The sequence below is a fragment of the Trichomycterus rosablanca genome, chromosome 5, assembly GCF_030014385.1.
Source record: "Trichomycterus rosablanca isolate fTriRos1 chromosome 5, fTriRos1.hap1, whole genome shotgun sequence".
NCBI classification, from domain to species: domain Eukaryota; kingdom Metazoa; phylum Chordata; class Actinopteri; order Siluriformes; family Trichomycteridae; genus Trichomycterus; species Trichomycterus rosablanca.
Window position 1 is genome coordinate 39,814,206 of NC_085992.1, and position 27,787 is coordinate 39,841,992.

Consider the following 27,787-nt stretch of genomic DNA (forward strand, 5'->3'; position numbering starts at 1 on the left):
TAACATCAGGAGGATGCGCAGACTTTGTTGGCAGTGCACATGAAGATTGTTTAACATATACTGTATGTGATTTAAGTGTTCCCTTAAATTTAATGTGTTTTTGTCTTGCTTACCAGTAAAAAACAAGCAAAATTCTAAAAGTGGCTACAGATTTTACACATTAATACTTTATAGCACATCTGCTCAAAAGAACTGACACTGTGTGTTTGTTTGGCAGGTGACTATGACTATGTGGATTATAGCACTCAGTCTCTGTGTGGTGGGTCAGGGCTGGGCTCAGCGCGCAGAACCCATGTTTGCATCAATCACTCAGAGTGTTCTGCCCCCTGACTATGAGAACAACCCAACACAGCTGAATTATGGTGTGGCTGTCACAGATGTGGATGGTGATGGAGACCTGGAGATGTTTGTGGCTGGGTAAGTATTTTGTTTTATGTTTGTTCCTATCAGTATACATCTGTTATTATTATTAATATTATTATTATTATTATTATTTTAATTACATACAGATACAGTACATTCATTCATATCACATTTTATTATATTCAATGCAGGACAAAATGCAGATGAGCTTATTGTGGTAGGATGATAGTATTATTTTATTAAATATATGTAAATTTTTCACTCTAAATGCTTAAAGACTTTTAAGGAAAGTCAAGTTTCTCAACCCTCATAAGCTCAGGTTAATACAGAACTCCAAAAACATAAAAAGATAATAAATTAATAGAGAATCTACAGGACACAAAACCAAACCAAAACAATTATGGATTACAATATTAGATGTAACTGTATCTACAGTGTAAAGAAAGATGGATTCATTTTGTTTTAAAAGAGGTTTTAAAAATGTTTTAAAAGAGGTTTTAGCATAATTCTTTGAATTCTAATAAAAGTACCTACAACGGTAATGATAACTTGTGGAATATATTGATTTTTATAAGGTAAAGATAAATATTGGGGGTCCATCTAGTCCTATCTTGCTTTATCTGCCATGCCAGTTATGGCCGACAGAGGGGCCAAGGAGGCGCAGATAATTAATCTGTCATAATCTCTTAACCTCAGGATCACCTGTGCATCATCGCTCATTATTTTGCTCCAGGTGGGAGTGTTTCTATGTATCACAGTTTCTCTCCTACAGACTTGCCAGCTTCTCTGTTTGGCAACATGCTTTTTTGATGGAACCATGGTTTTGGGCTTGGTTCGGTCCATTTTATTTATTATTTTGATGATGTATAACATGCTGTTAAAAAGGCAAACAGATACTGCTGCACACTCCAAAATAGGTACAACAGAGGGAAATTAGAATAAAAAGTTTTTAGCATATAAGTTACAACGTTCCACAATAAGCAGAGTTTAATTTGAGAGTAATAAGTGGTAAGATCAAACATGTATCATATACATGATAGTTGAAGTGTGAAACTGTAATAATGCAATGTTTAATAATCAGAATTAAACATTTTTTTCTACAGGTACAATGGTCCGAATCTGGTGCTGAAATACGATAAAGTAAAGAAGACGTTAGTAAACATTGCAGTTGACGATCGTAATTCCCCATACTATGCGCTTAGAGATCGGCAGGGGAATGCAATTGGAGTGACAGCATGTGACATAGATGGTGACGGGAGAGAGGAGATCTATGTTCTCAACACAAACAATGCTTTCTCAGGTATTTACATGAAATATTATCATATAAAACTACAAAGATTACAGTGAAATACTACAGTACATGTGAGGGTAAAATACTTTGTTGTTGTAAAACAACATGTAAAACACATGTTGTTTCTTTTTTATTACCTAGGTCGAGCAACTTATGCTGATAAGCTCTTTAAGTTTCGCAATGGACGTTATGTGGATCTCCTAAGTGACGAGATAAATGAACAGAGAGATGTGGTGAATCGCATGGCAGGGCGATCAGTAGCTTGCGTGGACAGAAAGGTAATTGCATCACATCACATTTTCCAAGTACACAAGTAGAAGAGACGTGTGATCTTTTAGATTGTTCCTCTGTTTATTTTTTCTTGATAATTAGATATGGTGCACAGAAGATTACTCCTCAAAAGCAACATTTGTGATTAAAGTTTAATCAAATAGAAAGCAATACAAAGCAAATTAAGTATTTTGCTAATGACAGACACTTGAAGCTCAACAACATGCACTAATTAAAATAAATGGGGAATTATTAGGAGAATTTAGTCCCTAAACCTGGTTTATTTGCAGCAAGTTAGTTTGTGAGTTTTAGGAACCTGGGTTTAAAATTTACCTCTGGGAACTGTGTAGAATCTGGCAAGCTGTGGTAAAACAGAAAATTAAGGAACAAACTTTGTGAATTGTTCCTTATGAGCCAGTGTAAGTTTCATCTACAGTGGGGTCAAAAAGTATTTAGTCAGCCACTGATTGTGCAAGTTCTCCTACTTAGAAAGATGAGAGAGGTCTGTAATTTTCATCATAGGTACACTTCAACTATGAGAGACAAAATGAGAAAAAAAAAATCCAGGAAATCACATTGTAGGATTTTTAAAGAATGTATTTGTAAATTATGGTGGAAAATAAGTATTTGGTCACCCACAAACAAGCAAGATTTCTGGCTCTCACAGACCTGTAACTTCTTCTTTAAGAAGCTCTTCTGTCCTCCACTCGTTACCTGTATTAATGGCACCTGTTTGACCTCGTTATCTGTATAAAAGACACCTGTCCACAGCCTCAAACAGTCAGACTCCAAACTTAACCATGGCCAAGACCAAAGAGCTGTCGAAGGACACCAGGAAGAAAATTGTAGACCTGCACCAGGCTGGGAAGAGTGAATCTACAATAGGCAAGCAGGTTGGTGTGAATAAATCAACTGTTGGAACAATTGTAAGAAAAACGAAGACATACAAGACCATTGATAATCTCACTTGGGGTCAAGATCTCATCCCGTGGGGTCAAAATGATCATGAGAACGGTGAGCAAAAATCCCAGAACTACACGGAGGGACCTGATGAATGACCTGCAGAGAGCTGGGACCAAAGTAACAAAGGCTACCATCAGTAAACACACTACGCCGAGAGGGACTCAAATCCTGCAGTGCCAGTCCCCCTGCTTAAGCCAGTACATGTCCAGGCCCGTCTGAAGTTTGCCAGAGAGCATATGGATGATCCAGAAGAGGATTGGGAGAATATCATGTGGTCAGATGAAACCAAAATGGAACTTTTTGGTAAAAACTCAACTCGTCGTGTTTGGAGGAAGATGAAGAACCCAAGAACACCATACCTACTGTGAAGCATGGGGGTGGAAACATCATGTTTTGGGGCTGTTTTTCTGCAAAGGGGACAGGACGACTGATCCGTGTTAAGGGAGGAATGAACGGGGCCATGTATCGTGAGATTTTAAGCCAAAACCTCCTTCCATCAGTGAGAGCATTGAAGATGGAACGTGGCTGGGTCTTCCAGCATGACAATGATCCAAAACACACCGCTCGGGCAACGAAGGAGTGGCTCCGTAAAAAGCATTTCAAGGTCCTGGAGTGGCCTAGCCAGTCTCCAGACCTCAACCCCATAGAAAATTTGTGGAGTCCGTGTTGCCCAGCGACAGCCCCAAAACATCACTGCTCTAGAGGAGATCTGCATGGAGGAATGGGCCAAAATACCAGCTACAGTGTGTGCAAACCTGGTGAAGACTTACAGGAAACGTTTCACCTCTGTCATTGCCAACAAAGGTAATGTTACAAAGTATTGAGTTGAACTTTTGTTATTGACCAAATACTTATTTTCCACCATAATTTACAAATAAATTCTTTAAAAATCCTACAATGTGATTTCCTGGATTTTTTTTTCTCATTTTGTCTCTCATAGCTGAAGTGTACCTATGATGAAAATTACAGACCTCTCTCATCTTTCTAAGTAGGAGAACTTGCACAATCAGTGGCTGACTAAATACTTTTTGGCCCCACTGTAGATACTCTACCTTTTAGAAATGCATGAGGTAGATTGGCTACTAATAAAAAAACCCTGAAATAACTGGCATGAAATAATTATCACTAGGGATGTAACGATACACTCTACCCACAATGCGATGCAAATGACAATACTGGGTTTACGATACGATTTTTTCCAGATTTTTTTAAACAAAACGAAATTGAAGACAAATTATGACAAAGTTTCCTTTTATTATTTCTCTTAATATGATAAAATACTGTATTTGTGGTTAGCTTTTATTTATCTAAATAATTAATGTCCTTTTATTTCTTATTTTCTTATTTACAAACTAATGCTGCACATTTCCCTTTTTGTGTAAAAAAATTATAAATGAATAAATGAATAACACAAATAAAGTAAGTATCCTCACATAAATAAATTTGACTGGAAAACTCCCAACCTGGCAACCCTGTATTGACGTCAACCAGGTGAGGTGAATAGCACCAGTGCCCTCGGCTGTTTAAAGTGAATATCGATTCATTATACATGTAAAGCGATTTGAATTGTTACACGTGAATTTAACTTGTGGTGCACCGTTACAGTTATCACTTTTGTGTGTTAGTGACAAATGGTAAGTATTGTTTTACTAGCAGTTAGCTATTCGGCCAGCTAGTATGGGATGGGGTGTTTCCTAATAGCATAGCACATCAATCTATATTCTAATAAATAATAAATGTTCTATTTCTATTTAAGCATTTCATTTATACTTTTAAAATTTTTTAAAAGACCTGTTTGGGAGTTTAGAGTTTAGTTTTTGATGCTGCGTAACTCAATAGTTTTTTATGCTGCATACATTTCATTTAGACGCTGTGGCAGGCGACACGGTGGCTCAGTGGGTAGCACTGTCGCCTCAGAGCAAGAAGGTCCTGGGTTCGATCCCCAGGTGGGATGGTCCGGGTCCTTTCTGTGTGGAGTTTGCATGTTCTCCCCGTGTCTGCGTGGGTTTCCTCCAGGAGCTCCGGTTTCCTCCCACAGTCCAAAAACATGCAAGTGAGGTGAATTGGAGATACAAAATTGTCCATGACTGTTTGACATTAAACTTGTGAACTGATGAGTAACTACCGTTTCTGTCATGAATGTAACCAAAGTGTAAAACATGACGGTAAATCCTAATAAAACAAACAAGATGCTGTGGCATCCTGTTTGGATGTTAGTGTGAAGTAGGCTAGAAGGTCTCAAAATGGCACATGATGCCACGTTCCAAAGAGTTTCAAATACAGATGTGAAGCAAAGTCTTTAATCTACCACCCTGGAAAGGGTTTAAAAACCATTCATGAAGCAAAGCTCTGGGACTCCAGTGAACCACAATGAAAGCTATTATCTACAATTGGTTAAAAAAAAAACCCAGATAAACATCAAAGAACTGCAGGTCTCACTTGCCTCAATTAAGGTCACTGAACATAATTCCACAATAGGAAAGACATTGGGCAAAAATGGCATCCATGGGAAAGATGTAAGGCACAAACAAATGCTGACCGAAAAGAACACAAAGTTCATCTTACATTTGCCAAAAAAGACCTAGATGACCCCCAAGACTTTTGGGATAATATTCTGTGGACTGATGAGTCAAAGTTGCTGTTACAGGCTTCAATTTCTAAATGTGATTATATTTAACAAATAGAAAAAATTAACAAAGCTCTGCGATAGACTGGTGCACTGATCTGGTTGTTTCTGTGCGCCTTGCATCTATTGAGTGCTGGTGTAGGCTCCAGCACCCCCCGCTAACCTGATTAGAATAAGTGGCTTAGAAAGTGAGTGAGTGAATTACCAAATTACGGATTTTTAGAATCATTATTATAATTTGAAGATAATAGAAAAAAATAAGTTTTATTGATTGCTTATCATGTGACTGATCTGGTTAAGAGTCGAGGTACAGTAAGCCGAACTGCACACTGACTTCCATTTTGTCCTCCACTGCAGTCAGCAATGAACGATGTCCACTTATTCTGTGGAGCAGCAAGCGAGGGATTGAAATAGATTTTTTTGATTGCAGACTTCATTTGACTGAGCATTAAGAGGATGCAATTCTGCAGCCCTGCATATGTGAAGTAGCTCTGCCTGGGAAGAGCAGAATGTGACAAAATACGCAAAAGCCTTTTGTCTGGATGTATCTTAACTTATAAAAATGATTTATCAATTGCTAGCAGAAGTGACCACAGAAACTAAAAAAATTTGTGATAAATCCAATGTACTGGGTAAAGATCATTAATTGCATTATTTATGTATTTTCACTGATCAGTCATAACATTAAAACCACCACCTTGTTTCTACGCTCACTGTTCATTTTATCAGCTCCACTTACCATATAGAAGCACTTTGTAGTTCTACAATTACTGACTGTAGTCCATCTGTTTCTCTGCATGCTTTGTTAGCCCCCATTCTTGCTGTTCTTCAATGGTCAGGACTCTTCCAGGACCACCACAGAGTAGGTATTATTTGGGTGGTGGATCATTCTCAGCACTGAGTGCTGAGTGTGTGTTGTGCTGGTATGAGTGGATAAGACACAGCAGTGCTGATGGAGTTTTTAAACACCTCACTGTCACTGCTGGACTGAGAATAGTCCACCAACCAAAAATATCCAACCAACAGCTCCCTGTGGGCAGCGTCCTGTGACCACTGATGAAGGTCTAGAAGATGACCAACTCAAACAGCAGCAATAGATGAGTGATCGTCTCTGACTTTGCATCTACAAGGTGGACCAACTAGGTAGGAGTATGTTATAGAGTGGATAGTGAGTGGACACGGTATTTAAAAACTCCAGCAGCGCTGCTGTGTCTGATCCACTCATACCAGCAGAACACACACTAACACACCACCACCATGTCAGTGTCACCGCAGTGCTGAGAATTATCCACCACCTAAATAATACCTACTCTGTGTTGGTCCTGACCATTGAAGAACAGGGTGAAAGCAGTCTAAAAAAGTATTAAGAGAAACACATGGACTACAGTCAATAGTTGTAGAACTACAAAGTGCTCCTATATGGTAAGTGGAGCTGATAAAATGGACAGTGAGTGTAGAAACAAGGAGGTGGTTTTAATGTTATGGCTGATCAGTGTATTTATTTATTGGGAATTATGAATATCAGAGATTGTGTGCTAAAACACATAGGTAATCTTATTATGTTCACCTATTAACCAAAATCCATTACTGTGCAAGAAATGAAATACTAAACTGAGTTTAATATCAAGTCCACCTTGGACTGATGAATTGCAGTCCAATGTGTTTTTTAAGATTGGACATAATCATAGAAAGAAGACAGATTAGCCCTCACTCACTTCTATCTGCACGGACTTTCAATTACAGGCTTATGACTGCCCCTGGAACCTCTCCCAAAAGACGTAGCACATACATTAGACTAAAAGTCACTTTTAACTGGCCCTGATTTTTTTTCATATTTATTAATGTAATAAAGTACAGAAGTACAGAGGTTAAATGTTCTCTGTCCTTTTTAGAGACATTGTCTTGCAGTAATCAATCCTTTGAGGGCAACAAACACAATTTGCCGCACAATAAAGAAGCCACTGATCCTGTTGTTCTTGGTGCATGAGAGTTTGCATTAGCTTTAAAATGCTGATTGATTGTGAATTGTATCACCCATGCTCTAGCAGTTCTCTTAATATCAGACCAGTTTGGTTTGGTGGTTTGGTGTTACATCTGTCTATCCATCCAGAATAAATGAATTTAAGCATTGGGTGACTAAGAAAGTCTAAAATAGTCTAGTGCTAAAATGAACTGAATTATGAATGAATTTAAGGTACATTTAAGATGGATTAAGATGTATTTAAGGCAGAGAGGTTCACAAGTCACAAAATACGATTCCGAGTCAAGAGTTTTTAGGCTAGAGTCCGAGTCAAGTCACAAGTCTTTAGGCTAGAGTCAAGTCAATATAATATACACAAAACATTTATTGGAAATGTAGTGTAGAAATAAACAAATAATATGTAAGTTCAGATAAAAACAACTAAAGATTAGCAACTGTATTTTGACTTAGTGCCTTTACTTTCCTAGTCATTGTGCAAATGAATGTAATTTCCGTAACAAGAAGGTACCAGTTAAAAGCTTAAACTGATACGTTTTGTTTTTATTGCAAAACAAAAGTGCACGATAAATCACGGCACAGCGGCCCAAATCCAAAACACAGCAAAAATATCATAACCACTGCTTACCTTAACTTATGTTCTTCCAGATGCTATTATATTTATAACCGTGTGTTGTCCCATTAGGAAAATAACCCGTTATTTTGTGTGTGCTTATAATTAAAAACCTCCAAACTAACTCGGTAAAAAGCCAATCAAGCATTTCATTGACACATCATCTGTGTGACACAAACTGAATAAATGCAAATAACAGCATTTCTTACTAAAAATTTAAATCAGAAGGTCTGATTGGTTCAGAAAGTGCTCTTTCAACCATTAGCGCCAATTCTGTAGGAGCGTTCCATTCACCCCAGTTGTTCCTGTGAAGTGCACTATGTAGGATATTCCACCATTGTAAGTGAGATTCCAATTCGAAGGTAACAAAAATGTTCAAATGAAGTGAACTTCAAACTGTGTAGAGAGTAGGGAGCGACGCTTCATCACTACGTTGGAAGCTGGCTGTAACATTTACCCATTGCGTGCGTTGCAGGTTAAGACGACCGGAGCGTTATTAAAGAGCAGAAAATTACATATAGACCGATCAGGCATAACATTATGACCCTGTTTCTACACTCACTGTCCATTTTATCAGCTCCACTTACCATATAGAAGCACTTTGTAGTTCTACAATTACTGACTTTAGTCCATCTGTTTCTCTACATACCTTTTTTGGCCTGCTTTCACCCTCTTCTTCAATGGTCAGGACCCCCACAGGACCACTACAGAGCATGTGGAGTTTTTAAACAGCTCACTGTCACTGCTGGACTGAGAATAGTTCACAAACCAAAAATATCCAGTCAACAGCGCCCCGTGGGCAGCATCCTGTGACCACTGATGAAGGTCTAGAAGATGACCAACTCAAACAGCAGCAATAGATGAGCGATCGTCTCTGACTTTACATCTACAAGGTGGACCAACTAGGTAGGAGTGTCTAATAGAGTGGACAGTGAGTGGACACGGTATTTAAAAACTCCAGCATCGCTGCTGTGTCTGATCCACTCATACCAGCACAACACACACTAACACACCACCACCATGTCAGTGTCATTGCAGTGCTGACCTATACCTACTCTGTAGTGGTCCTGGGAGAGTCCTGACCATTGAAGAACAGCAAAAAAGGGGGCTAACAAAGCATGCAGAGAAACAGATGGACTACAGTCAGTAATTGTAGAACTACAAAGTGCTCCTATATGGTAATTGGAGCTGATAAAATAGTGTGTGTAGAAACAAGGAGGTGGTTTTAATGTTATGGCTGATCGGTGTATATATATATATATATATATATATATATATATATAGGGACTAGGGACTTTTGTTTACAAGTCATTTTTTGTGAGTCATGAGTCGAGTCAGAGTCATTTGAAACGAGTCCAAGTTGAGTCTGAAGTCGCTGTGTGTGCGTGCGTCTTACATCTGTCCATCCATCAATCCATCCTAATAATCTTTCAGTGCCTCTCAGTGCATTTCCACCTTTTATAAATTGCATTAATACATAAAAAGAATTATGAGAGAGAATTATGTCAGTTACAGTAATGAAAAATCAAAAAGACTTTGAATCACATAAAACATGAATTTCCTCATTTTCCTAAGCTGAACCATGACCTGAGCTGATGTTTCAGTAGAGTGCAGAGAGCAATGTAATATGTTTGACATTTACATTCATATGCCTCATTAAGGCCGCTGAGACTAGGTAGTGGTATTTATATTCTTATGCACACATTTCTGTATTTCATCATTTCCCTGTTGTGGAGACACAGGGATCACGGGAGACTTTATTGAAAATGTGTGCGTAAGTTCATTTAGGCAGTTCCTTCACTAAGTTCAGGCCCACGGGGACTCCGTCTGATAATGGAGTGTGAAATTAATATCCATGGGGTGGGTGCTGAAGAGTGCAGGGAAACATGAGGGAGAGAGTCATCAAACAAGAAAGATGAATGTGGTACGGTCCAATAAGGTTGTAGTTAGCATTTGGAGATAATGCATTACATGCTGTGTTAAGTATCATTAAATCATGTTTTGTTTTGGTAAAGAGCTGTGAGTTTCAAATAATATGTGCACATTAAGTAATCATGAACTACCTATTGCTTCTGAACCAGATTGTCTATTTTGTTCTGTGTAGGGAACAGGACGTTATGCCATCTACATTGCTAACTACGCCAGCGGAAACGTGGGGGCCCATGCTCTGATCGAAATGGATGAGAGTGCCAGTGACCTGTCTAACGGGATCATTGCTCTGTCGAACGTGGCAGAGCAGGCCGGAGTCAACAAATTTACAGGTGTGTATAGGTTTGCATGTAGGAACAGCAGGGTCCCCCCTGTAAAAACAGCTGCCTATAGGAGCAGCATAATTTGTCCTGTGCTTGATTTACACCAAGGGCCAGTCCTCATATCAGTTGTGAGTCAGTGAGTTATGGACAGTGTTTATTGGCTAAAGCAGCACTAATAGAGAAATCAGGGGCCTGTAAGACCGAGCTGCTGCAGCATTGTGGCGGCGTTTGGCCCACTCAGCTGTTTATTGTGCTGAAAGTCATAGCGAGGCACAAGGACAACAGAGCCAATCTTCAACCCGGACTTGCTCAATGGGCCAAACATTCTGTTATTCAGTAAAGACTGTGAAGTGGACTTTTATCCACTATTAAGCACTGTTTCAGTGGAAGCTTAGTACATTGAGGCAGGGACCACTAGCTGGAAATGATGCTAAATAAGGTAGTCTAGGATTAAGCCATATAACCTCCCTTTTAAAGAAGGTTTATTTTGAATGTTTAACCTTACAAAGGGCTGATGCATTAGTGCTGTGTTTTAATATAAATATTAATAGTTTAGCTAATGAACAGTACTATAAAATGCTAAGCATTGTGCAAGCATAATTTTTTATTGAAAATTCATTTCATTCATCTTTGACAAGTTAACATTATAATCCTTTAGAAATGTCTAGGGTGTCTAGGATGTATTTCTCTCTAGAGCCCAGGGTTTCCAGGCAGCACCGGACCCACCATGACCCATAGCAGGCTGAAGTTAACATAACTGAACAAAACATCACATTTTATGGTGCCACAAAAGTAAATTCCAGAATTCTACTCCATCTCTTACTTACATCTTTGACATCTCTTAAAACACAAGTTTAGTGTGGTAACATTGCTCTAAATTTGATCAATGTACAATGCTGTGAAAATGATTTGCCCCTTCCCAATGTCTTCATGCTTTGCATATTAGTCACACCTATATGCTTTAGATCACGTGTCAAACTCAAGGCCCGCGGGCCATGAATCATTTTATGTGGCCCGCGAGAGCTTAAAAGACATATGATTGTCTTAAAATACACTTTAAAATCGTACATAATCTGCATCCCCCACAATGCATGCCGATTTTGTGACCCGCAAAGTGAACGCATCCCGCCACTAGATGGCAGTGTTTCCACATCAGAATTTAACTGAGGCAGTTTTCCAACAAGTGATGTTGAGAAATATTTACAAATAATCCCAAAATGTACAAGAAGAAAAAATTTAAGCAGCAGGAAGGTAATTTAATGAAAGATGGGAAAGTGAATACAAGTTTGTGCTTCAAGAAGAGAAACCCGTACGTCTCTTGTGTTATGAGGTCGTGTCTGTGGTAAAGGAGTACAATATAAATGTAGATCTACATTATAAATATACAGTATAAATTTGGCACCAAACACAGAATTTAGCCAAAAAAGTGGCAGACTGCAATCACAGCAGGATACGCTACAATCGGCCCTTTGAGGGCCACCATAATGCAGATGTGGCCCTCGGTGAAATTGAGTTTGACACCTCTGCTTCAGATTATCAAACTATGTTTGATATTAGACTAAGATAACCCAAGTAAACACAAAATGCTCAAAATGATCATTTTCATTTATTGAAGCAAAAATTCTCTACCTGGCCTTGTGTGGAAAAATACTTGTCCCCCTAGCTACTAATTTAACCAGTTAACCAAATTCAATTGACAACTCAGTGGTTCAGTTTTACTAGCCACACTCAGGCATGATTACTGCCAGACCTGTTGAATCTAAACATGACTGAAATAGAACCTGTCTGGCAATGTAATGCAGACCATTTCTGAGGCTATGGGACTCCGGCAAACCAAAGTAGGAGCCAAAACATGTAACAGTGATAAACCTTTCTAGAAGTGGATGGCCTACCAAGATTTCACAACTCAACAACTCATTGGGAGATCACAAAAGAACCCAGATGAACCTCTAAAGAACCTCAGGCCTTACTTGACTTACTTATGTCAATGTACACAATTCCACAATTGTGTACACAAGAAAGATACTGGGAAAATTACTTCTATGGAGGAGACTTAAGGCACTCTTTGTGTTTATTTTGCTGACCAAAAAGAACTGAAAGATTTACCTTGCATTTGTAGAAAAATCTAGATGACCCCTAAGACAATTCTGTACACTTATGAATTAAATGTGGAACTTTTTGGGGCTGCTCAGGTGGCGCAGCGATAAAATACACTAGCACACCAGAGCTGGGTTTTCAAATACATCTTATCGAAGCTCAGCCCTGCCACCCGGCTGGGCTGGGTGGCTGCATGAATAACTATTGGCTGTTGTTTATAGGGTTAGGGGCAAGCCAGATCATGGGTCCTCATAACTGGTGCAATTACGACCCCTGCTGGCTGATTGATGGCGCCTGCACAGGGCTGAGGAATAATGCTGATCAGGGTGTGGCTGTCTGTGCACAGTGCTGATCGGTTTATATGAACTTGACTTGTGCAGGTGAAAAATGCAGTCTGTACTGAGCACGTGTCGGAGGGGGCATGAGTCAGCGGTGGAGGGTTGAATCAGTGGAGGATGCAATCGGGGTAATTGGACACGACTAGATTAGGGGAGAAAATTGGGGGGGGGAAAGGTTGGAAAAATAATTTTTTTTTTTTAAATGTGAAACTTTTTGGAAGACGTGGGTCCTTTTACCTTAGGGGTAAAGCTAACACTGCATTCCACCATATGAACATTAAACCAACAGTTAGACATGGTGGTAGTGGTGGTGCGATAGACTGCTTTGCTTCTGCAGGACCTGGATGACTTGATTGACCATTTGAATAATTATGAAATGAAGGAGAATATCTAAAGGAGAATATCTGTCCACAAGTCCATCTCTGAATGGCTCAAAAGAAACAAAATTAGGGTTTTGTAATGGAAGAGTCAAAGGCTTGGCTTGAATCCTATAGAGATGGTGTGACAAGACTTTAAACAGGCAGATCATGTTGGGAAACCCCTCAGTAGATCCAGTTGTTAGGTTTAGAGGGTTATTACTTTTCACATGGGTGCTACTGATTTTTAATAGATCTTTTTCTTCAGTTTCTTCGTGATCTGCATTATTTACACAACCCTCCCTATTTATCCGGGCTTGGGACCGGCACTACAATACACTGGTTTTATGTATCCTAGTGGCTAGGTACCTATAGGACAATTCAGTGTCTCCAATTAGCCTGGCTGCATGTTTTTGGACTGTGGGAAAACCCCCGCAGACACAGGGAGAACATGCAAACTCCACACAGAAAGGACTCGGACCGCCCCACCTGGGGATTGAACCCAGGACCTGCTTGCTGTGAGGCGACAGTGCTACCCACTGAGCCATCGTGACACCCTTTCACAGCACTTTACCTTACTAGGTCAAAAACCCAGCATCCTATCTCAAAATGTCTTTCTGCATTTCTGACCTTAGCATTGCCTTTAAGAAAATAAAATAAATGCTGCAGTAAAACATGGCTAACTGCATTTGTGTCCTCTGTGATGGGATTGTAGTCTGTGTCAGCAGAAGCACAGAGCGCCTGCCTGCCTTGAGAAATGGACCGGAAACGCAGTAATGATTTGCACACTGCTTATGGTAAATGTGGCTGTCTTTGCTTTGAACTACAGGAGGACGAGGGGTCGTTGTGGGGCCTATACTCAGCGAGAGCCTTTCTGATATATTCTGTGACAATGAATATAGCCCCAACTTTCTTTTCCGCAATAATGGAGATGGGACATTTACAGATGTCGCTGCGCAGGCAGGTGAGCCGAGGAATATATAAATGCATATTGTTTGCACCATCAAGTATACTAACGCATCACAACATTCATGTAAATTTATATGTTGCTGCAGGGGTTGAGGATCCAATGCAGCATGGCCGTGGTGTAGCTCTAGCAGATTTTAATCGAGATGGGAAAACAGATATCATCAATGGAAACTGGAATGGTCCACATCGCCTGTACCTGCAGTTAAGCAATAACCGCAAACAAAGATTCAAGGTAATTGATTAAAATCTACGGATTAACATTTTTTTCCGCTTAATTTAGTCATTTTAAAATCAATGTACTGCAACCTATGCTTCATGCCAGTGGCGGCTGCTGGTCTTTCAAAGAGGGGAAGCTCATTGTCGGCTTACATCATAAAATTTGTCAATTTATTTATACATAAATTCTGCCCTCCGTTCCTTTTCAAGAAAATGGCCTGAACTCGAACAAGGAAATGTTGAAATTATGTTAAACTGAAACAAATACTATGAGTGTGTTTTATTTACACAATGAACAATGGAAATGGTCAAGTAATTTCACCAAGCAAATACCAAGAAATGGGTTGCAGTTTGTCTTTCGACTTCACTCGCAAAATCCGCGATGGGACTGAAGCTCCCAGTGATTAAGTGACGGTGTAGATCTTAAAATAGTTGTCCATCAAAACAGGATTTAGCCTTTCGACTGATCCTCCAATCATCTTGCAGAAGCTACGCGTCCAGACCCGCCCACAGCTCCATTCACCCCCAGAGACGCTCAGCATCCGGGGGCGGGACAAAATCGTGGCATTTATCCAATGACATGATAAAAGTATCATGGGTAAAATTGTCCTCCGTGGGGCAGATGGGATCATCCAGCAAGACAATGCGACATGTCACATGCAAGAAATGTCCAACATTGGTTGGAAGAGCATGACCAAGACTTCTAAGTACTACCCTGAACTCAATTGAGCATCTGTGAGACCACCTTGATCGTCTGGTTCACTCTATGGATCCTCCCCCACATACCCTCCAGCAGCTGTGGGATGCACTGCAGTCAGCATGGCTCCACATACCTGTGACAACTTACCAGGACCTTATTGAGTCACTCCCAGCCCGTCTAGCTGCTGTCCGTGCTGCACACGGCGGTTACTCTGGATACTGGCTGGTGATCATAATAATGTGACTCGACTGTGTAGCACCAAACTCCTGATAATTCTAGTGCCAGTTCCAGGAACAGACAGTAGGTGTTGCTGTTGCAGTAGCAAAATGTGATTTCCAGCTTGGGTCTCCATAGTGGTGGCATATCATATTAAACTGCTGCATCACCATAGCAATTCAAGTACAAAAAAAGGTCGTATACCCTTTTGGTGGGGACAACTACATATGAAACAACTAAAACTAGTATAAGATTTAATATTATTTTTAGTGATTTAGAGAACATATTCCATTACACACTGCAGAGTTAATGAGGGACCATGATTCAGCAATCATCTGAGGCTTTAACATTTTGATGAAACATTCTGTTCTTCTTTTCATCTAAACAATAAACACTTTGTCACTCCTCTTGAGGCAAACATAGTGAGATGTAAGTGAAGTAGTGCTTTATTTTATGATTGCTGCTGATTACAGTGCCTGCGGTTGATTATCTCAGTGATGCAGTGGAAAATGCTGATGAGGCTGTTCTTACACATGACTGGGACCTTTGCTATGACCACAGTATAACTACTCAATCAAAGATCTATCTTAACTGATTTAAGCATTTAAATATGATAGCCTCGATTATATTACAGAGTTGGGTAACAGCTCTAGCTTCAGCATTTTTTACATCATGACAAAGATAAGTAAAATGTATTAAATTGTCTTTGTGGATTATATAGGCAATTAGTGTTGAATAAGTTTGATTGCAGCTGTAATTACTCATTTGTTATGCTCCAGTTAAATGTGCTATATTATTTCGGGTGACATCCTTGTGACATGAGATATTTGGAGTAAGTGAAACATGCACGTATCATTGCAAGCATTAAATGCTATTCTATTGACGCAATTTTAAAATGTCAATAATCAGCTAAATTGCAACCATCTATATTATTGCAGACAAGGCAGCACATGTCTGTATCCATAAAGCCACAATAATCTGCCTAGTACAGATTTATAGAAGTAACTAGGACATCATAAACTTTATTTATGCCAAAATCAATATCTACAGCACAGTTCAAATGATCTTGTATTGTTATGGATTATAAAAAAGCAGTTTCATTTAATATGTGAGTCATGACTGTTGTGATGCAGTATGGACCTGCAAAATGAAAGACCTTTCTTAACAAGAGTAAAAACGTCCTTTTCTTACAGTTCATACAGAGTCCACCTTAAAGGGTTGGATATAATTTTACAACATTATATAAACCAAAAAACTAGTAACTGTTTTTATACAACCCCAAATCAGAAAAAGTTGGAACAGTATGTAAAATACAAATAATAAAAAAAACAGAGTTTCTTACATTTACTTTGACTTTTATTTGATTGCAGACAGGATGAACCTGAGATATTTCATGTTTTGTCTGCTCAACTTCATTTCATTTATTTAAAAACATCCATTCCTGCATTTTAGGCTTGCAACACATTCCAAAAAAAGTTGGGACAGTAAAGCATTTACTGCTTTGTAATGTTGCTCTAAGATCTCAATGTACTTTTCTGCATTAATGCTGCCATCACAGAAGTGTAAATGACCTTTGCCAAGGACACTGACACAGCACCATACCATGACAGACCCTGGCTTTTGGACTTCAAAAGCTTAAGCTTGCGCTCTTGGCCTTGCACTGAAATTCCTCCAGATTCCTTGAATCGTTTAATGATATTATGCACAGTAGATGGAGAAATATGGAAATCCCTTCCAATCTGTCTTTGAGGTACATTGTTTTTAAACATTTTAATAATTTTCTCATGCATTTGTTGAGAAACTGGAGATCCTCTGATCATCTTTGCTCATCAAAGACTCAGCCTTTCCTGGATGCTGCTTTTGTACCAAACCATGATTATAATCACCTGATGACATCACCTGTTTGGAATCACATTATTATTTAGTTTATTATTTACACCTCATTACTAGCTTTAAATTGCCCCCGTCCCAACTTTTTTTGGAATGTGTTGCAGGCCTGAAATGCAGGAATGGAGGTTTATTAATAAATGAAATGATGCTGAGCAGACAAAACATGAAATATCTCAGGTTCAAACTGTCTACAATCAAATAAAAGTCAAAGTAAATGTAAGGAACACATAAAAATGTAAGTTTTTATTTTATTTGCATTTTCCATACTGTCCCAACTTTTTCTGATTTGGAGTAGTAATTTTGCATTTTTATTTAGTTGTTATTCATGGTACGTGACTTTAGTTATACTTTAAAAAATAAAAATTAGCACTTTGAATTTAACAAAAAAAATGATGTAACAGAGTACATGTTTAAATACCGGTTGAGTCAAAATGATGTGAACACTAATGGATCTTTTCCCCGTGAAATGTGTGTCCAAGCTTTAAATGGTACGCTTGATCGCTGGTTTTTGTATGTTGAACATGATGGCGAACAGGTTGAGACTGTCCTGTAAATCATCTTACACATATGAAGTATGTTTTGTGAATGAATTCAAGTTTTGACTCACCCTGTACTTGAAATATGTGTAAAGTTAACCACCTCAATTGCTGAGTGAGTGCACCTTTTCATTAAATGATATATTATGTATATTCATATTATAACTTGGGTAATAAATCAGAGTGGTTTTAAGTCAGCAGCTAAAGAAATTGTGCTGATCTGAAAGACTAAATGTGGAACAGTACGGTATGTGCCAAACTGCCGTTTTTGTCCCAGCAGCGTTTGTATTTATGGGCTGATAGATAAATGTCAGTAGGGAGCTGTTTTACAGGGGTCAAATGCTGGGTTAATGTCCTGTGGGATCATTTATACAGTCATCTGCAATGCTCTGCTGGGTTGCGTGACCTCTGCCATCTCTAATGGTGATCTTATGTCACTCTGCTGACCTGCTAATTAAATCTGAACAGGTTAACATGATCCACAGGGACATGGGAAATCACTGAAAATGCACTGCTTTTCTGGTTTTGACTGAACATAAACATTATAAATATATATTTTATCTGTTGAATCTGTTGAATATATATACTGATCAGCCATAATTTAACAACCTTGTTTCTACACTTACTGTCCATTTTATCAGCTCCACTTACCATATATGAGCACTTTGTACTTCTACAATTACTGACTGTAGTCCATCTGTTTCTCTACATAACTTTTCAGCCTGCTTTCACCCTGTTCTTCAATGGTCAGGACTCTCCCAAGACCACTACAGAGCAGGTATTATTTGGGTGGTGGGTCATTCTCAGCACTGCAGTGACAATGACATGGTGGTGGTGTGTTAGTGTGTGTTGTGCTGGTGCAGTGCTAAGAATGATCCACCACCTAAATAATACCTACTCTGGTAGTGGTCCTGTGGGGGTCCTGACCATTGAAGAAAAGAGTAAAAGGAGGTTTAAAAAGTATGTAGAGAAACAGATGGACTACAGGCAGTAATTGTAGAACTACAAAGTGCTTCTATATTGTAAGTGAAGCTGATAAAACGGACAGTGAGTGTATAAACAAGGAGGTGGTTTTAATGTTATGGCTGTAGAGGATATATATATATATATATATATATATATATATATATAATTACAACAGTGTTAATCTTCTGCAAACCCACTGGCCTGATCTGGAAAAAAAATAGGATTTAATGGACCTGCTGACCTTCTTTCATTACTTAAATGTTCAGTTCCAGTGTATGTGTGCCTATTGCAGGTGCTTATGATTTTGGACAGGGACTGGCATTGGCACTTTGTTTGGCCTGCAACTATGCATGCACTCGTGACACATTCAACTCATCATGATTATTATAATTATCTGCAATTTGAGCCACAGTACCCCTTCTGTTGGTCCAAACCAGACGCCACAGCCTTCATGTACTATGACATCAATAAATCTTGGCCATCCAGCAACCTGTTGGTGGTTTCTGGCTTGTCTTTTTCCTCAGCATCACTGGGTAATATACACCAACCAGGCATACCATTATGTGCACTGACAGGTGAAGTGAATAGCACTGATTATCTCTTCATCACAGCACTTGTTAGTGGGTGGGATATATTAGGCTGCAAGGCTAAGGCTCATTGATCAACGTGGAGAGCAAAGGCTGGCCGGTGTTGTCCGATCCAACAGACAAGCTACTGTAGCTCATCAGTGTATACAGTTTCCTGTGAACACCTTTTTTTTGTGTAGGGATAACGGAAAAAAAGAAGACCACTTCATATTCTTCTAAAAAAACAGCATCTCTTTCAGAGTCTGTTGAATTCTATCACATGCACACCTCATTTTACTTAATAATGTACTGATTAAATGATCAGATGAAGCTATTTAACAAAAAAAAGTATTATAACCACTGCTGCTGTCACCATACACCTTTCATAATAGGAGTAAGACTTTAGTAGTAAGTCAAATGTAACAGAAATAAAACAAATACCATTGACCATATCAAAGGAGAAGAGAAGAATAAATGAGTAAAACAATAGTGCAATTTCTTCATTTAAGAGTTCTTGATTTCTTAAGTTCTTAAAGATGGAAATTTATAACAACAGGGTCAAACAGCAGACATTGGGGACAACAAATCTACAGACCAGCAGAGGGCGAAAACGTCTTTCCACTGACCGAGATGAGCACCAACTCAATCAAATGCAATTGAAACAGGCTTCCAGGGGTAGGACCAAAGCTATAAAAAAAAAAGCCCTTCATCAATGAGAAGCAGAAAGTAGAGGTACTCATCTCTCATGAGTTCAATTTTCAGCTTGACCCAACACCTGGTCATCTAATGGATATACAGAGACCTGGAGAGGACTACTGCCCACAGTGTCTAGCACCCACTGTGAAATTGGGTTTCAGTGGATCAATGATGATCTGTGGGTACTTCAGCAAGACTGGAATTGGGCAGATTTGTCGTTTTAAAGGACTCATGAATCAAGTCATGTACAAAGCTATCACAGAAGAAAATTTGGTATCTTCTGCTCCCCAAATGTGAGGTTTATTCATGTCACACAGCCAAATCAGTCAAGGTTTGGATAGAGGACCACCAGATCAAGACCCTCTTATTGTCAGCCCAATCTGCTGTTTTCTTTTACTTTTGTTCTTCTGTTTTTTTGACCTGTCCAAAACTGTCCATCTCATCCTCCTCACTTCAGGGAGGACAAGGTCATTTCAGGGAACTTCTCATGAAGTTTATGAGGCTTATAATTAAAACGAGGGGTAAATACTTAAGGGAGTACCGTCCTGCTCTATAACTCCTAAGGGACTTATTCCTGCACCACTGAAGCATAACAATTTTACTTGGTTTCTCCTGTCCTCGGCTCCTGCTGTTGCTGGATATTTGGGTTATGTGATTTACCTGACAGGTCACCTCATGTGTCTGACACATTTAACAGAGAATCCGGACATGATTTACATGGTTTACTTATTCAATTACATTCAGGTTAACCAGTCATAAAAAAGCTAAAATTGTGTTTTGTTATGTTAAATGTTTGCTCTTCATTCATGTGTGTCCTTTTCGCAGTAAACTAAGTCTCGTGAACAACAAGCTATGATTTATTTTGTTAATGTGTTTGATGATGTGTTTTGTTAAGTTAAATGTTTGCTCTTCCTTCATGTTTGTCCTTTTCACAGTCTAATGTAGGTGTCAGCATGTGTTAGGTGTCAGCATGTGTAGGTGTCAGCATGTGTTAACATTAGTTACGTGTGACAATTATATATTATATACTATTATATATATTATATATACCTGTATAATATATTATATAATTATATATAATTATTATTATTATAAATATTCTTCTCTCTGATAACGCTCCAGCCGTCTTAACCCGCAACACACGCAATGGGTAAATGTTACAGCCAGCTTCCGGCAAACTCCCTACACAGCTTGAGGTTCACTTCATTTGAACATTTTTGTTACCTTTGGATAGGAATCTCACTTACAATGGTGGAATATATAGTGCACTTCACAGGAACAACTGGGTTGAGTGGAACGCTCCTACAGAATTGGCGCTAATGGTTGAAAGAGCACTTTCTGAACCAATCTGATTAAAATTTTTAGTAAGAAATTAAGTTATTTGCATTTATTCAGTTTGCGTCACACAGACGATGTGTCAATGAAACGCTTGATTGGCTTTCTAACAAGTTAGTGTTTTACTTCACAACCGAGAAAAGTTTGGAGGTTTTTAATTATAAGCACACATTTACAAAATAAGAGATTATATTCCTAATGGGACACACGGTTATAAATTTAACAGCATCTGGAAGAACATCAGCTAAAGTAAGCAGTGGTTATAATTTTTTTGCTGAGTTTTGGATTTTGGCCGCTGTGCCATGATTTATTTTGTTAATGTGTTTGATGATGTGTTTTGTTAAGTTAAATGTTTGCTCTTCCTTCATGTTTGTCCATTTCACTGTCTAATGTAGGTGTATGCTTTATGTGCCAGCTGTTATGTGCTGATATTTTTGGATGATCTGTTTGTTTTTAGGACATTGCGTCACAGAAGTTTTCCATGCCGTCCCCTGTGCGTACAGTTATCGTAGCAGACTTTGACAATGACAGTGAATTGGAGGTCTTTTTCAACAATATTGCATATAGAGGTTCATCTGCCAACAGGCTGTTCAGGTAAACTATTAGTACTTCACTTAATGTTTATAAATATGGTACCTTAATTTATAGAACTATACAAGCTGTTGATGTTTGTACTACATTTGTTTTCACTATGTAATGTTTTTAGAACATTAACTTTCTGTGTTTGCATGTTCTCCCTGTGTTTGCGTGGGTTTCCATTGGGAGCTCTGGTTACCTCCCATAGTCCAAAAACATGCAAATGAGGGGAATTGGTGTTTGACATTAAACTTGTGAACTGATGAATCTTGTGTAATGTGTAACTACCGTTTCTGTCATGAATGTAACCAAAGAGTGTAAAACAGGACATTAAATAAAGAACATTAACTTCACATTATATGACCTGCAGAGTTATATGACCTGCAGAATCTCAATTCATGTTTGTGCTATTGTATTAATTATAAATTTTAAGATAAATAATGTTGCTGTGCATATATTTAAGGTTTATATTATGATTTAATTTAATTTTGTTTTATTTATATAGTAACACTTTACAGGGCGGCACGGTTACTCGTTGGGTAGCACTGTCACCTCACAGCAAGAAGATCCTGGGTTTGATCCCCAGGCGGGGCGGTCCGGGTCCTTTCAGTGTGGAGTTTGCATGTTCTCCCAGTGTCTGCATGTCTTCTGGGAGCTCCGGTTTCCTCCCACAGTCCAAAAACCTGCAGTCAGGTTAACTGGAGACACTGAATTTCCCTATAGGTGAATGGGTGTGTGTATGTGTGTCTGCCCTGCGATGCGCCCCGTCCAGGGTGTTACTTTGTGCCTTGCGGCCCACAGATATTAAGTTATGCATTAAATGCACATTCTTGCATTTACTGAAACGTTTCTGGAAATAGGGTTTATATATATATACAGTGTATCACAAAAGTGAGTACACCCCTCACATTTCTGCAAATATTTCATTATATCTTTCCATGGGACAACACTATAGACATGAAACTTGGATATAACTTAGAGTAGTCAGTGTACAGCTTGTATAGCAGTGTAGATTTACTGTCTTCTGAAAATAACTCAACACACAGCCATTAATGTCTAAATAGCTGGCAACATAAGTGAGTACACCCCACAGTGAACATGTCCAAATTGTGCCCAAATGTGTCGTTGTCCCTCCCTGGTGTCATGTGTCAAGGTCCCAGGTGTAAATGGGGAGCAGGGCTGTTAAATTTGGTGTTTTGGGTACAATTCTCTCATACTGGCCACTGGATATTCAACATGGCACCTCATGGCAAAGAACTCTCTGAGGATGTGAGAAATAGAATTGTTGCTCTCCACAAAGATGGCCTGGGCTATAAGAAGATTGCTAACACCCTGAAACTGAGCTACAGCATGGTGGCCAAGGTCATACAGCGGTTTTCCAGGACAGGTTCCACTCGGAACAGGCTTCGCCAGGGTCGACCAAAGAAGTTGAGTCCACGTGTTCGGCGTCATATCCAGAGGTTGGCTTTAAAAAATAGACACATGAGTGCTGCCAGCATTGCTGCAGAGGTTGAAGACGTGGGAGGTCAGCCTGTCAGTGCTCAGACCATACGCCGCACACTGCATCAACTCGGTCTGCATGGTCGTCATCCCAGAAGGAAGCTGACGCACAAGAAAGCCAGCAAACAGTTTGCTGAAGACAAGCAGTCCAAGAACATGGATTACTGGAATGCCCTGTGGTCTGACGAGACCAAGATAAACTTGTTTGGCTCAGATGGTGTCCAGCATGTGTGGTGGCGCCCTGGTGAGAAGTACCAAGACAACTGTATCTTGCCTACAGTCAAGCATAGTGGTGGTAGCATCATGGTCTTGGGCTGCATGAGTGTTGCTGGCACTGGGGAGCTGCAGTTCATTGAGGGAAACATGAATTCCAACATGTACTGTGACATTCTGAAACAGAGCATGATCCCCTCCCTTCGAAAACTGGGCCTCATGGCAGTTTTCCAACAGGATAACGACCCCAAACACAACCTCCAAGATGACAACTGCCTTGCTGAGGAAGCTGAAGGTAAAGGTGATGGACTAAACCCAATTGAGCACCTGTGGCGCATCCTCAAGTGGAAGGTGGAGGAGTTCAAGGTGTCTAACATCCACCAGCTCCGTGATGTCATCATGGAGGAGTGGAAGAGGATTCCAGTAGCAACCTGTGCAGCTCTGGTGAATTCCATGCCCAGGAGGGTTAAGGCAGTGCTGGATAATAATGGTGGTCACACAAAATATTGACACTTTGGGCACAATTTGGACATGTTCACTATGGGGTGTACTCACTTATGTTGCCAGCCATTTAGACATTAATGGCTGTGTGTTGAGTTATTTTCAGAAGACAGTAAATCTACACTGCTATACAAGTTGTACACTGACTACTCTAAGTTATATCCAAGTTTCATGTCTATAGTCTTGTCCCATGAAAAGATATAATGAAATATTTGCAGAAATGTGAGGGGTGTACTCACTTTTGTGATACACTGTATATATATATATATATATATATATATATATATATATATATTATGCGCTTTTCTCTATTTTCTCCCAATTTAGTGTAGTCAATTTTGTGTTCCGCTGCTGGGAATGCAGTTGAGGAGGGTATATTGCTGCTCACGCCTCCGATGACTTGCGTTCCTTCCACATATTCCGGTCATCCCTTCCCGCAGGCACTGCCGCTAGATGGTGCCCAGCCGATCAGTGACAACGCTGAATTTCGAACCCAGGAGTTCAGAATCTTGGCGCTGGTGTGCTAGCGGAATATTCCGCTGCGCCACCTGGGTGCCGGAAATAGGGTTTGAAAACAAATGTAAATATGTTTCACTTTTCTGATGATATAGGGTGCCAGCTTTATTGAAACCTTTACCTTGACTTTTAGAAGCTTAACTGACATTGATAAAAAGTAATACAAACATAAAAAATAAGATAAAGTAACAGGAAAATGTTTTCACAAAGACATGTCACAAATGTCACAAAGACAAAGTGTAGTTAAAAATGAAGTAGGAAACATTTTTGGAAAAACTCTGTCCTAGTGCCCAGCAATCAGGCCAAACCACAATCCAGCCTAGCTTCATTCCAACCTGCAGAGCTACCTAATGGGTAATTAGCTCCCCCGTCTCTATTTAAGCACCTCTTTCCAAAACTCCCATTAAAATAATTCTGAACATAAGCAAAACATTTCCATTCTGGTTGTCTACAGAAGCCATGTCATCCAAACTCTGCTTTCCAACTGCACCATGTGTAGTTCTGAAAACTAAAACAAGTAAATCATGTTTTATTTCTTTGTACAAAAGGTTGTCTGGCATACAAATATGTTATCCATTCTCTTTCTTAACTGAATCAGCATGGGAGGATCACTATGAACAGGAAAATATGTAAGGAATATTTCTAATGACCCCTGAATTGAATTGTTTGTATTGAAAGTACATAAAATTGCTTCATGGCTTTGCAGGGTGTCTCGGAGGGAACATCTAGACCCACAGATAGAGGAGCTAAATGTTGGCGATGCAGCTGAGCCACAAGGCAGAGGAACAGGTATGTGTGTTTTCATTAACAGGTAGAGCCAAAAATGCTATTAGATTTTTTTTTTAGATCAGGTGGAACTGTGATGAAGTTGATGGCCTGGGGAAACATGGGTCATGGGGACTTGGGTTTAATTTTACCCAGCCTTTTTGTGTGAGTAAGTGAACATATGCGTGAAATGGATTAAAGATGGATTGTAGCACTGTCCAGGGTGTATTTGTTTTCTTTGGCTCATGTTTGTGGGAGGATTAAAAAATAATATTATATACACCGATCAGCCATAACATTAAAACCACCTCCTTGTTTCTACACTCACTGTCCATTTTATCAGCTCCACTTACCATATAGAAGCAGTTAGTTTGTGTTGTGCTGGTATGAGTGAATCAGACACAACAGTGCTGATGGAGTTTTTTAACACCTCACTGTCACTGTTGGACTGAGAATAGTCCACCAAACAAAAATATCCAGCCAACAGCGCCCCATTGGCAGCGTCCTTTGACCACTGATAAAGGTCTAGTAGATGACCAACTCAAACAGCAGCAATAGATGAGTGATCGTCTCCGACTTTACATCTACACGGTGGACCAACTATGTAGGAGTGTCTAATAGAGTGGACAGTGAGTGGACACGGTATTTAAAAACTCCAGCAGCGCTGCTGTGTCTGATCCACTTATACCAGCACAACACACACTAACACACCACCACCATGTCATTGTCACTGCAGTGCTGAGAATGATCCACCACCTAAATAATATCTGCTTTGTGATGGCCCTGTGGGGGTCCTGACAATTGAAGAACAGGGTGAAAGCATGGTAAAAAAGTATGTAGAAGAACATATGGACTACAGTCAGTAATTGTAGAACTACAAAGTGCTTCTATATGGTAAGTGGAGCTGATAAAATGGACAGTGAGTGTAGAAACAAGGAGGAGGTTTTAATGTTACGGCTGATCAGTATATATATGTACAGTATATTATTTTAAATCAAGCTTACTTTCTTAATCAGATTGCCAGTAAATCTACAATTGAATTTGTTTATAATTATTTTATATGTGGAGCTAGACCATGGACAATGCAAAGTAAGGATAAAAGAGGGCAAAGCATATTTTGATATTTCAACATGAAAGTGGGTAAAAATGTTTCATAACTGCCACACTGTTGTTGACTACAAAGTAAAATTGATTTTGACCTACAATAGAAGAAAGAACGTCTTTGTTTGTCATATATACAGATACATGTGTACAGTTCAATGAATTACTTTTTCCGCATTTCCCAGCTTGTTTGGAAGCTGGGGTCAGAAAGCAGGGTCAGTCATTGTACAGCACCCCTGGAGTCGAGAGGATTAAAGGCCTTGCTCAAGAGGCCTGGATTTGAACCGACAATCTTCCAACTGATAGCCCAAAGCTCTTCCCACTAGGCCACCACTGTCCCATTAATCATATTTGTTGAGACATAATAAATGTCTCAACAAATAAATTGACTTTATAATCTAATCTACTCTAGCTAATAAAAGGTGTACTGTCAAACAAATTATAAACTGAGGTTATAAACATATCCTAACCATCTGAACAAAATGAACCATTTATCCTGGTGTATTGACATGTCCTTTGTACACCAGTGGGTGGCATTGAAGATCTACTCTGCTGTGTTTGCGCAGCCGCTTCAATTCAGCATAATCTGTAATTTTAGACACATTGGCAGTAATTACCATCTGCAATTAAGTCATTATTACTTAATGGAGGGTCATTATATAATTTCATTTATAAATTCAGGGTATTTTATTGAGTCAGTTTAAATAAATAAACTGCATGAATTATCTTCTAAAGTTACCGTATAAATCCTTCACCAAAATAAAGAGCGAACATGAACATGTACACCCATCAGCCATAACATTAAAACCACCTTTTTGTTTCTACACTCACTGGCCAATTTATCAGCTCCACTTCTACAATTCTACAATAGTTCTACAATTACTGACTGTAGTCTATCTGTTTCTCTGCATGCTTTGTTAGCCCCCTTTCATGCTGTTCTTAAATGGTCAAGACCCCCACAGGACCACCACAGAGCAGGTTTTTTGGGTGGTGGATCATTCTCAACACTGCAGGGACACTGACATGGTGGTGGTGTGTTAGTGTGTGTTATGCTAGTATGAGTGGATAAGACACAGCAATGCTGATGGAGTTTTTAAACACCTCACCGTCATGCTGGACTGAGAATAGTCCACCAACCAAAAATGTCCAGCCAACAGCGCCCTGGTGGGCAGCGTCCTTTGACCACTGATGAAGGTCTAGAAGATGACCAACTCAAACAGCATCAATAGATGAGCGATCGTCTCTGACTTTACATCTACGAGGTGGACCAACTAGATAGGAGTGTCTAATAGAGTGGACAGTGAGTGGACACGGTATTTAAAAACTCCAGCAGCGCTGCTGTGTCTTATCCACTCATATCAGCACAACACACACTAAC

General features: G+C 39.4%; 1 protein-coding gene across 1 annotated transcript in view; it reads left to right on the forward strand.

Annotated features, from left to right (window-relative positions):
- Window positions 1-223: 223 nt before the first annotated feature.
- crtac1b (cartilage acidic protein 1b) overlaps window positions 224-27,787 on the forward strand; it is a 42,372-nt gene continuing 14,808 nt past the window's right edge. The window contains exons 1-8 of the mRNA XM_062995185.1: window positions 224-417; window positions 1,467-1,663; window positions 1,796-1,932; window positions 10,209-10,365; window positions 13,977-14,111; window positions 14,203-14,348; window positions 21,695-21,831; window positions 25,250-25,332. Of these exons, the coding sequence (XP_062851255.1) occupies window positions 224-417; window positions 1,467-1,663; window positions 1,796-1,932; window positions 10,209-10,365; window positions 13,977-14,111; window positions 14,203-14,348; window positions 21,695-21,831; window positions 25,250-25,332 (1,186 nt within the window). The remainder of the gene's footprint in view (window positions 418-1,466; window positions 1,664-1,795; window positions 1,933-10,208; window positions 10,366-13,976; window positions 14,112-14,202; window positions 14,349-21,694; window positions 21,832-25,249; window positions 25,333-27,787) is intronic.